At 31.7% G+C, this 12,233-nt stretch overlaps 1 protein-coding gene across 1 annotated transcript; it reads left to right on the plus strand.

Moving 5' to 3' along the window:
• The first annotated feature begins 8,684 nt into the window (after positions 1 to 8,684).
• LOC103865697 (inorganic phosphate transporter 1-4) lies at positions 8,685 to 12,214 on the plus strand. The gene is made up of 2 exons (XM_009143526.2): positions 8,685 to 8,987; positions 10,438 to 12,214. Exon 2 carries the CDS (start codon positions 10,450 to 10,452, stop codon positions 12,052 to 12,054), a length of 1,605 nt encoding a protein of 534 aa, XP_009141774.2. The 5' UTR covers positions 8,685 to 8,987; positions 10,438 to 10,449; the 3' UTR covers positions 12,055 to 12,214.
• The last annotated feature ends 19 nt before the right edge of the window (positions 12,215 to 12,233 follow it).

Consider the following 12,233-nt stretch of genomic DNA (forward strand, 5'->3'; position numbering starts at 1 on the left):
TGACCAAAACATTATGGCATGTATATTGTATTATGTCGATAATGTATTCAGCGCCATGTGGGATAAAATTATAACTATAAGAAAGTTAAATAATTAATAAGAACATACAGTATTATTTAATGTATTTATGAAACAAATTTAAGTATTCAAAATTATATTGTTGAAAACTAAAGTTATTGTAACTTAGGAAGACGGAAATAACAAATTAAAGAACTAAAATAATATAGAAAATATAAGTATTCTTTATAGAAAAGTTTGTGTTTTATATTCTATAGTACTTATATTAGATATGCTGTTACATACTACTCGGACTCTCGTCCTCATAGCATGGCAGTTTGCTATTAACAATATTTGGAGAAATCAAACCTTCAAATCATTTATAACTCCATCTCCTTTCCTACTCTTAGTGATAGGTTTGGTCCGAAATCAATTCCAGTCACTTCGTTTGAAGCTAGTTGAATTACTTGACAAAGTTGGATCTCTATGTTTGGTCAGGTTCCACGCAGGTGTATTTTTTTTTTCCAATTTTTCATGGGTGTTTCCACGTTTTAGATAAAGCAATTTAACAAAACGAAAAACGATTGTATATCTATGCCTTCTCTTCTTCTTCTTTTTTTTCTGAAACACTATATATGCCTTCTCTTCTTTTTTTGTTTAGTGGTACAAATCTTAGAGTATGAATGGGAAGTGAATAAAAAGTGGAGGATCTGTTTCAAGTGGATGAACCACTTTTATATTCCCATTCAACATTTTTTTCTAGTTAGAATTTAGACTGCTTTTTAAATTATTAAATTAATGTTGAACCATTAGTAGTTCTATAACATGAACAAAAAAATGAAGAACCACTATATGCAACAAATATGGAGTGTTTCTCCCACAGGTAATACTGTTTTGTATTTTTTTCTTATAAAAATAATAATAAGCTTCTAATTTATTTAAATAATAATAATATATACAACAACTTACTAATATCTTCTTTTCTGTATATTTTAAATATAGAAGTACATGCAATTACCAAATTTACGTTTTAAATTTGTTATACTTATGTCAATGTTTTATTTACGTAACACAATAGTATTTTTATTATGGTTATTAAATACATATATACACTAAATTAATAAAAAAAATGTTCAATTATATATAATTATATATAAAATATAATCATATAAATATTTGGTCCACTTGTGTTTCATTTTGAAAATTATTTATTTTTTATTTAATTTTAAAGTTCAAGACAATTATACTACTTTATAAAACACATTTTTAAATCATTCAGAATAAAATAAATATATAGTTTTCAAGCTTAAATAATTACATATGTATTAAAACAATTTTCTGTAAAATTTGAATAAAATTTATATTTATCAATTTTTATAAAATATTTTTGTAAAATAAATACTTTATTTTATTTAAAGCTTTACATATATATATATTTAAAATAATTTTCGTTTATATTTTGAAGAAAGTTATATTTATTGAATTGTAAATTATTTAATTATGAAAATAAATTTAAAATTATATATATATATTATTTTAAATTTGTACAGTACTTTGAACCGCTTTTTATTCACTTTTACCATTCAGATATATATTTTGAACCGCTTGATTCAGTTGATCCACTCTCGATCTGCTAGATCCGCTTGATCCACTCTTGATCCGCTCGATCCGCTTGTTACGCTAGATCCGCAACGCTTGATCCGCTTTTTCCATTCGGAGCATAGTTTTAGTTTCACTAGTTCTGCAGTTCAAAAAAAAAAGTTTCACTAGTTGTCTAGTTCTACTTAGGCTACTTCTCCCAGAAACAAACTTATAAAACATTGCAAAATCAGGAGGCCGAATAACTATTATACGTGAAAATTCGACTCCGTCACGTCACCTTTTTGATGCCATGAACGGTCGATGAATAAGCAATTTTGAGTTTAAGCAAAAAGTAAGGTTCTATACGCTAAGAAAAAGTTGGGTGTGTAAACTGAACTATTAAGCTTTTTCGCCAACCACAAGACATCTACAGTCGCACTCTATTTTTTTATGTAATTTATATTAAAATAGAGTAACTTTATTATAGTATAATTTTTGTTCCAATTGTGTTATCTTATAATAAAATTATTATATTATAGAGTAAAATATAGATAAATGTCATATTTTACTTTATATTTATAGTGAGAAAATGACATTTCTCTATATTTCACTTTATAATATATATTTCACTTTATAATAAAATAACTCTATTATAAAGTAACACCATTGAAACAAAAATTATACTATAATAGAATTACTCTATTTTGGTGTAAATTATAGACAGAAAAATAGAGTCTCATTGGAGATGGTTTCGTACATGCATATATATTATAAAGTTTAAGTATTATTCTTGTTGAAAACGTCGAACAATAACTCCCAACCATAGTATTGTCAACTTTTCCGCCTCTATCAGTCATTTTCGTCGCCCTTAATATTCACACAACGATTTCTCTGCCTTTCAGTTTACTATTACAGAACATTTTGAATTCCAAGTCTTTTTATTCATTTGGATTCAAAAAACTAAAATTTAGTAATAATTTTCGTGAGTTTGGTATTGATATTATATGCCAAGTTTGCGTGAGGTAAAGTTTTACGCCATGTTAGAGGCTTAGAGCAAAGAGACCATCATTCTTCGCACATATGCTGCATAGGTACGTGACGAGTTTCTCAACGTATAATGCATCATAAAGCAATTTAATTCCAAAGGAGAAAGTTACTGCTCTATAAAAAACATAGGAGGAAGACACGCCAAACGTGATAAGTTAAGGGCATTTTCAATTTTATTCCAATTTTATTCAAAATAGAGTAAAAGTGAAAATAGAGTAAAGATTTCTCTAAAGCAACTTCAAATCTCATTCCATAATAGAGTTTACTCTATAAATAGAGTAATCTATTTTTTTTTGTTAATCACCATATTATGAAATGAAAAATGGAATAAGGTTAAAGTATTTTTACTTTATTTTTATTTATTTTAGAGGAAAAAATAAAGTATACATTAGAGATACTCTAAGGGTTTGGCTTGGCGTCACTGGTCATCGATCCATTTGCCAAGGTCGTAAGAGTTTTTTTTTCTTCTCAAAAATAAAATTCTCAGTACTTGTTTGAACATCATCTAAATGGACTAATTGGTAGGGATTGAGATGCCTTCCCTTTACACGTTTAACAATAGTTGTACAAGTATTATTTTGTTTAGACTTTGAAAAATGGGCTTGGTAATCCTTTTGGCATTGTCCAGTAGTACAAATGGTCCGAATGGTGACGGCGGATTTGATAATAAAAGCGGTGCGGAATTAAAGTGCGGTACGGTGCAAGTGCGGTCCGTGCGGTTTGCGGGATAAGTGCGGTTTTGATAAAAAAGAGTAGTGCGGTTTTGATAAAAAAAGTAGTGCGGTTTTGATAAAAGAAAAGTAATATAAAATTAATATATTAGAAGAATTAGAAGTTAAATTTTTGTTTACTGATATCATAATATTATTTTATTTTAAAATTAAAATATTAAAAAGAAATCAAAATAAAAATTCAAATATACATATACATATTTATTTATTTTTATTGGACTGAAACTTATAAAAACTCAAACTGTTCATATTTCTCTAAATCTGAAAACCTAAAATCAAATCAAAATGTTAAAATTAATTAGAAAAAGTAAAAGTAATATATGGTTGTTTACTGAAAAGAGTGATCTTAGTATTTATTTTATTTTTTGGTAAAAATGTTAGTATTTATTTGATTCTTATTCTGGTTAGTATTTTGGATAATAAATATTTAAGAAACCGTTACTAAAATTGTATGATTGTTTAATCAAATTGTTTTTTGTTTTTTTTTTTGTAACAGAATTAACGTACGGTATGTTTTGCTATATATTTAAATATTTTAAATTTGGGACTTACCTACAAAATTTTAAACATTTAATATGTTCCACACATTTATAAAGATGTACAAAGCCTCATCAATAACTACCGTTGAAAACACAAATATTATTACGTGCTCTTTATTTTATAAATAAGCATATGATACAACGCATAATTACAAAAAAATGGGACGGTCCCTTCCTCTCTCTCTCTATTTGCTCTATCTTCTCTCTAGAACTTTACTAAATCAAATATCGTCTCCGGTGGCCGGTGACCCTTGTTGCCGGTCACCACCCCTTTTTGTTTTTGTTTTTTTGGTGTAAGATATTTTCAATCGTTGTTCGATTGATCTTTTATTCCGCTTTGTCGGATCAAGCTTTCGCGGTGGCGAGTTTAGGTTTTTCTTCCGTTGCGGATTTTGTCTTCCGGTTTATCCGGATATGATGTTTCCCTCTTTCGCAATTCCATTTCTATCCCACTTGCTTTGATCGAGATTTCTTTTCCTTTAATTATCTTCAAAGTCTTTTTCTACGAGTCTAAAGCTTGCTCCTTTGAAAGTTGTTTGTCTATGATTTTGGAGTAAAGTCTCTCGAATGAAAAAGATGATGAAAGTGATGGAATTATCTTAATCGATGTATGAGAGTTTCAGTAGAGTTGGCATCTCTTGTAGATGGTCCAACAAAGTTTCTTCTCTAATTCGAATTAAGATTTCCCAGTTTTAACAATTGAAGGATGTAGAAGTTCCTGATTTGAAGCAGTGGTTGTTGGCGAAAGGTTGAGTTCAAGGATTACAAATCACAGAGAATATAGTGTTGAGGATGAGGAAGGAATTAGCTTTGGCGTCTGACTGATTGGAGTCACCGGAGGTGAAGGTTGGAGTTACCGGAGGTGAAGATCGGTGGAGCCAACGAAACTGAAGTGTCAAGTTGCATGTTTCTCAATCGACACGTGTTTCCATTATTCTCTGTGGAGTTTCCACATTTTGCTTATGTAATATTTTAATAAGTGGTGTACTCTTCTGTATCCTTGTTTCGTGGGAATAAAATATGGTTGACAAAAAAAAAAACAAAAAAACAAAAAAATGGACCACGTGTCTTTGAAAGTTCTTATGTTTGTCTTTAATGTCTAAACTCTAAACTATCCTGCAGATTATTATACTATCATTTTTACTTTTTATTGCTAAAATACACATTATACAAATACTGTATGTGCGTTTTTTAAGAAAACCACACCTTTTTGTATGCTTGAGCGGATTTCACATTCGCGTAATCTTTTGTGAGGTATCGAAACCCGTGCGCGGTTTTCTGTAATCTTTAAAAAAAACGCCAGATGAAAACAATAAATACATGATTGGTGTAACAAAAGCGTTTTTTACAATTCCGCACTAAAATCCGCACTTAAGTGGTCGCCAATCACTACCAAAATAACGTTTGAGTCAACACTTTACCAACTAATTATAATTATTTACTTGAAGGTTTTGTCATCAGTGATTCACTATGTCTCCAGAACAAAACTATTTTGTCATCAGTGATTTAATATGTCTCCGGAACAAAAACATTTTGTCATCTGTGATCCACTATGTCTACGTTACAAAACGAAGATTATTTGGACTTAAACAAAATTAACTGGTTATGACTTATGATCATTGTTCAAAAATAATTGTTGTCACTAAATCGCAGCAACATGTATAATTCATTTAAAATAATCTAAAATTAATTAAAATAAATCTTTCCAAATTACTAAATTGAAATATTCCCTATAAATTTGTCATTAATATCACCACATGCACGCATCCGCCTTCTCTCCTAGTTATATGGGCCATAAAGAGTTGACCATATCCCCGTCAACTCTATTATTGCTGTAACCTGACATTAAAATTTAGAAAAGTTATCAGCAATTCAGATAATTTAGGTGTGGACTAAATTAAAACTCACATGAAATTTATTTTTTTCCTTCTTATCTTTACTTTTATCAGTTTTTTTTTTGAACAAACTTTTATCAGTTTTTCTTATTTCTCCTTTTTTTTGATAATTCCTAGAGTAACTAAGATTCGCTTACAAGGTGTCCATGTGTGAATGCAGATAAATAAGTAATTATTACATTTAAAAAATCTAACAGACATATAATTGACATAATAAATTAATAATGTGTGATTAATTTAGTCATAAAAATAATAGTGTGATTAACTGATTAAACCTTTCTTTATAAAGGATCCGTCCAATGTGAGCGATGGAATTGTGGACTTAGAAGTCAGCTTTACAAGCAATGACAATTCAACAAATGGACGTAGGATGTCAATACCAAAGACATCACCATTTGATTTGTAAACTATGTGATGTACGTCAAGCTATCAATTTTAAATTTTGTTTTCGTTGTCACGTCTTTAGCGGGAAGGAAAACGAAGGATACAATACTATCGTCGGGTCCTACTAGGCTACTAATATATCACTGTCAAAATTAAATTAATTGAAATGAATTTTCACCAAATGTCTAAAATATTACTAATATTTTATAAGCAATAAACAAGGTAATGAACATACATTTGTTCGTTTCGTAAACATGTTTTTGTCTTTGGGCTCACAATCATTAATCGAACACTTCTTTTTTTTACAAAATTTGAATATAGATATCATTTTTTAACCGTGAGAGAGATGCATATACGTAACTTTTACTTGATAGACTCTGGTGATGGTTTTTGTGACACGGAGTTTTACTGCGGCCGCTTATTTTCAGCGGATGCGGTGGTCTTGGATCGTCGACCGCTAAAGTTTCGTCTATCAGGTTGTTTTGGTTTCTAGTTCCAGATTTCCTTATTTTTTTCTATTTTGTACTAATTCGTTTATCAGTTTGATTTCTTAATCATGCCTACTATAAGATTGCTGGTTAAGTCCCGGCTCAGACGGATTAAAAAAAATACACAAAACAACTTATTTAGTGTAAAAAAACGTCAGAAAAGAATCTTGAAAATCTGTAGCACAAACAAAATATGTAGCTCACACATTTGTAGGTAATTTGTTGTGTTTATATGATCTTCTGACATAAAATTTAGTATGCGTTACAATTTCAACCTAGTTTTTGTTTTTTGCTACGTAATCGAAAGGGATTAGCTACGTGATTCCAATGACCAAACTAACATCGGAGAATTCTGCCTCTTGATGGAAATTGATATATGCCATAAAAAGGACTTGTTGGATCACGGAAAAGAAACTAACTCGCTGGGCTAAAGCAAGATACACTTTATATTCCTGGAAGTGCATTAAAGTGTCTTACTTATCAGACTACGAAAAAAAAGAAAAAAACAGACCATGCCACAAGTCGTGAGCCTTACCCTGACACCCAATAATATTAACTATTAAATACTATTGACATTGGAGTCTGTGTCTGTAGATATACATATGATGCAGTTACTGCTTCTTCGCTTGTACTAAAAGTTTCGTACATATCAAAAATCACTAAACAATTTCCCACAATTTTCTTTGGGTATAAGTTGCGAAGAGTGTAACTGTTGTGTCAATCTTGTCTTCTTCTTCTAAATTATTCTGGTCACGTCACTTGGTTTATTTTTATTTAAATCAAATATATTATTAAATTCTTTTAAGAGAGCGTGTTATTTTTTTGATAATAGTTTATGTTTCAATTAATTGGTAATCTTGAATTTGACAAGCATAATATACATTTTTAACAAGTTATCAAACTTTGACCACGCTGCTAATTGGATCCATTTTATTATACTAATTATTGTATCCATTTTATTATACTAATTATTGTATCCATTTTGTTTTTATTTACCTGATTTGACTAGTTTATTTGTACTTGAAATTTATATCTGCCTAGACCGTATGCAAGGGAATATGTAGCTAGTGAAATGGTGGCGAAGAGCCCAAAATTTAAATTATTTCCGTTTTCCAAGCATTTTAAAGCTCCGTATATGTAAAAACAAGTCATGGTCAACTACGTGTAGGAAACAAAAAACTTGCTATTTCTTATAATGGAACAGCTGTTATTTAGTTAATAAAAGAATAATTACAGCAAACACATAAGCAGCCTGTCCTAATAATTAAACGAAGTAAAACATTGACCCCAAAAAAACGAAAGTAAAATAAAAGTTGGTAAAAAAAAAAATTTATTCTTGGATTCACCCCTAAGGTACCAATAGGATTATGTTATTTCAAATTTGATATCTTTTATAAAAGGAAACAAAATATTATCAAGCTATATTATGTTTTTAAAATAATAAGATAAAAAAATAAAAAATAAAAATAGTAGTAATTATAAAAACAATATTTTTAACGTCGTCAGAAAAAAACTAAACCTTAAATCCTAATCCCTAAAACCCTAAATCCGAAACCCTAAACCCTTGAAAAAACCCTAAACACTTGGATAAATCATAAACTCTAAATCAAAAACAATAAACACTAAATCACTCAAGGGTTTATGATTTTAGTGTTTAGTGTTTTTGATTTAGAATTTATGATTTATCCAAGGGTTTAGGGTTTACCCGAGTGTTTATGGTTTACCCAAGGGTTTAAGGTTTCGAATTTAGGATTTAGAGATTAGGATTTAGGGTTTAGTGTTTTGCTGAAGACGTTAACAATATTTTTTAAAAAATTCTTTTTTTTGTAACTACTATTTTTTTACCTTTTTATTTTAAACCATAATATAAGTTGAAAATATTTTGTTTCATTTTTTAAAAAATATCAATTTTTTTTTGTCTAAATGTTAAATTTTAAAAGATATCGAATTTGAAATAATGAAATTTTATTGGTTGGTGAACCTAAAAGTTCACTGTAGGAGGTGAACCGAAGAATAACTCAAAAAAGAAATGAAGTTTCTTGAAGATAACCGAAACGGCGTCGTTGGATAGAGAATATACCGAAACAGAAAATGGAATATCTCGTATAGAGTCGCTTATAAATGCGTTTCAAAACGTATGCACTCTGTCCGTGTTCATTGGCAGCTTCAGCGCTCGTTTCACTTCCTCTCCATCTCTCTACATCTCCCTGAAATAAAGAGAACTTAAGAACCTCTCTTTCTCTACACTCTTCTGGTATATACTTCAAACACTTGAGCAGATCAAATCCCACCTACACAGAAAGAAGATTGTTGTATACTCATCATGTAAGTCTTTCTTTCCAATTATATTTCTGGATGTTTATGTATAGTTTGATGAACTCCTATTTTATTATATTTTCTTGTATGGATGCAAAATGATGTTAGTTAGGAGTTAGGACGATATTGTTTTTGGTTATGTTGTTGTCTCCCTCTGCCTCTTCTATCTTGGTTTGGTCTTTTGTCAGTAGTGATTTTGGTACAATCTTAATTTCATTTGTTTGTGTTTTCTCTTATTATAGATTTTTTCATATAAAATTGTGTCTTTCCAATTATCTTGGATCATTAATTAGGATACGTTTTTACGGAAAAAAAATATTTAGGATACGTTTTCTTGAAAAGTATTTGCCGGATTTTTTCCCTCATGAACAGAAGATATTTTTAATGCATGGATCAAATTATTCACTAACAAACTAATAACGAAAATAAAATTTTAAAAAGATTTTTTCAATAAGAGAAAAAATATAAGTGTGTCCGCAATTAATACAACTCGCTGTCCTACTCTCACATCCATGTTTGTCTCCTCTTGTTCAGATTCAGATATCACAAGTCAACGTTTGTGGGTAACTAGAATAAATACAAAATAGAATTCGTTGAAAATTCATATATAGACCGAAATATAGATTACGTCGACGTCAAGAAACAAAAATAATAGGAAATGAATTATTATTTTGAAATTTTTTTAGAGTTGATAAATTAGGAATCAATTATTTGAATACAAGTTACACATAATTATATTCATGTCCATATAATATCGTTTACACCTTTAAAACACTTTTGACTTAAATATCACTTAATTTTCTTTTATTTGTTTTTATACTTTATAAATGCTTAAAAGTACGTCTATATAAAAATTACTTGACGTTACTTCATAACTTTTCTAGCAAAATATAAACATGTAGTTTGCTAATGCCTTAAAATTGCAAGTTACCTCACTTTTGGTCAACACACCTTACTTTTTCTATCTAACTCGATCGACGTCAACATACTTTATGGCTTGTAATTGTGAATATCAACGATATGAAAAAGCCAAAATAAAATCCATAGTAATGTTAATCTTACATGAAATTCAAACGGGTTTAACTGTTTCATTCTATTTGCTTTTCAAATTGCCTAACGTAGTTCCAAGTTAGGTAACTGCTTTAATGTTTGTAACAAACTCTTTCTTGTTTTGGACATACAAGTAAATGAAAGATATATTTTTACTACTATTTGAAAATATGCAATCATTCAATTATATATATGATTACATTTAGTATGGTAATATTTAAAATATATTGGTCAAGTGGTTTTTATAATTGATAAAAAACAAAAATTTGGTACAACATTCAGAACGGTTTCTTTCTAAGTTAGACATATATCCCACATGTTTCGTTCAATCGTTCTATATGATTCATAAGACGATCTTATAACGCCCAAATATGTTACTAATATTAAGTTTTTGATGATGAAATTACAGAGGTGAAGAATAATGGCAAGGGATCAATTACAAGTGCTGAATGCACTTGATGTAGCGAAGACACAATGGTACCACTTTACGGCGATTATAATTGCCGGAATGGGATTCTTCACCGATGCTTACGATCTCTTCTGCATCTCTCTTGTCACGAAGCTCCTCGGCCGCATATACTACCACGTACCAGGCTCCCCGAAGCCTGGAACTCTCCCTCCAAACGTTGCTGCTGCCGTTAACGGCGTTGCCTTCTGTGGAACCCTCGCTGGCCAGCTCTTCTTTGGGTGGCTTGGTGATAAGCTCGGGAGAAAGAAAGTCTATGGTATGACGTTGATGGTCATGGTCATCTGCTCTATAGCATCCGGTCTCTCTTTCGGACACGAGCCAAAAGCAGTGATGGCCACGCTCTGCTTTTTTAGGTTTTGGCTAGGGTTTGGGATTGGTGGTGACTACCCTTTGTCCGCAACGATCATGTCTGAATACGCTAATAAAAAAACTCGTGGGGCGTTTATCGCTGCGGTTTTCGCCATGCAAGGGTTTGGGATCATGGCTGGTGGCATCTTCGCTATTATTATCTCATCTGCTTTTGAAGCTAAGTTCCCTGCCCCGGCCTATGCGGATGATGCCTTGGGGTCCACGGTTTCTCAAGCAGATTTTGTGTGGCGTATAATCTTGATGGTTGGTGCTATCCCTGCCGCGATGACGTATTACTCAAGGTCGAAGATGCCGGAGACAGCAAGGTACACAGCTTTGGTTGCTAAAGACGCAAAGCAAGCTGCTTCAGACATGTCTAGGGTTCTCCAAGTTGAGATAGAGGCAGAACAACAGAAAGTAGAAGAGATCTCAAAGGACAAGTCCAAAGCCTTTTCCTTGTTCTCCAAGGAATTCATGAAACGCCACGGACTTCATTTGCTAGGCACAACATCAACCTGGTTCCTCCTCGACATCGCTTTCTACAGTCAAAACCTATTTCAAAAAGATATTTTCAGCGCAATCGGATGGATCCCTCCGGCGCAAACCATGAACGCGATTCAAGAAGTGTTCAAGATTGCACGTGCTCAAACCCTAATTGCCTTGTGCAGCACGGTACCAGGCTACTGGTTCACAGTTGCGTTCATCGACGTCATTGGAAGATTTGCGATTCAGCTAATGGGATTCTTCTTCATGACGGTCTTTATGTTTGCTCTGGCTATTCCTTACAACCACTGGACTCACAAGGAAAACCGAATCGGATTCGTTGTCATGTACTCGTTAACATTCTTTTTCGCCAACTTTGGACCTAATGCTACAACCTTCGTTGTACCGGCCGAGATCTTCCCGGCCCGGTTCAGATCCACGTGCCATGGTATCTCTGCAGCATCAGGAAAATTAGGTGCGATGGTTGGTGCTTTCGGGTTCTTGTACTTGGCACAAAGTCCAGACAAGGCCAAGACAGACGCAGGATACCCTCCAGGGATTGGGGTCAGGAACTCGCTTATCGTGTTAGGTGTGGTTAACTTCTTGGGCATTCTGTTTACTTTCTTGGTGCCTGAATCTAAAGGGAAGTCGCTTGAGGAAATGTCCGGTGAAAATGAGGAGAATGAGAACAGCAACAGCGATAGTAGAACGGTCCCAATAGTTTAGATGATAATACGCATTTTGTTAAAAGTTATCTTCTTGTCTTTTAGTAACTTAAGTTGTTCGTTGTGTCATTTATTGATGTCATGCCCAAATGGTTAAATAATTTTAACAATGAGTAAACTGGAAGAAAATTGGAGTTGACTTTTACCATCACTTCAAATTTCATTCATTCTGTTAAATCT

This window comes from Brassica rapa, chromosome A04 (genome assembly GCF_000309985.2).
Source record: "Brassica rapa cultivar Chiifu-401-42 chromosome A04, CAAS_Brap_v3.01, whole genome shotgun sequence".
In the NCBI taxonomy this organism is placed as follows: domain Eukaryota; kingdom Viridiplantae; phylum Streptophyta; class Magnoliopsida; order Brassicales; family Brassicaceae; genus Brassica; species Brassica rapa.

Excerpts from the sequence above, each read along its gene's own strand:
- LOC103865697 (XM_009143526.2), top strand. The coding sequence starts at position 10,450 with ATGGCAAGGGATCAATTACAAGTGCTGAATGCACTTGATGTAGCGAAG.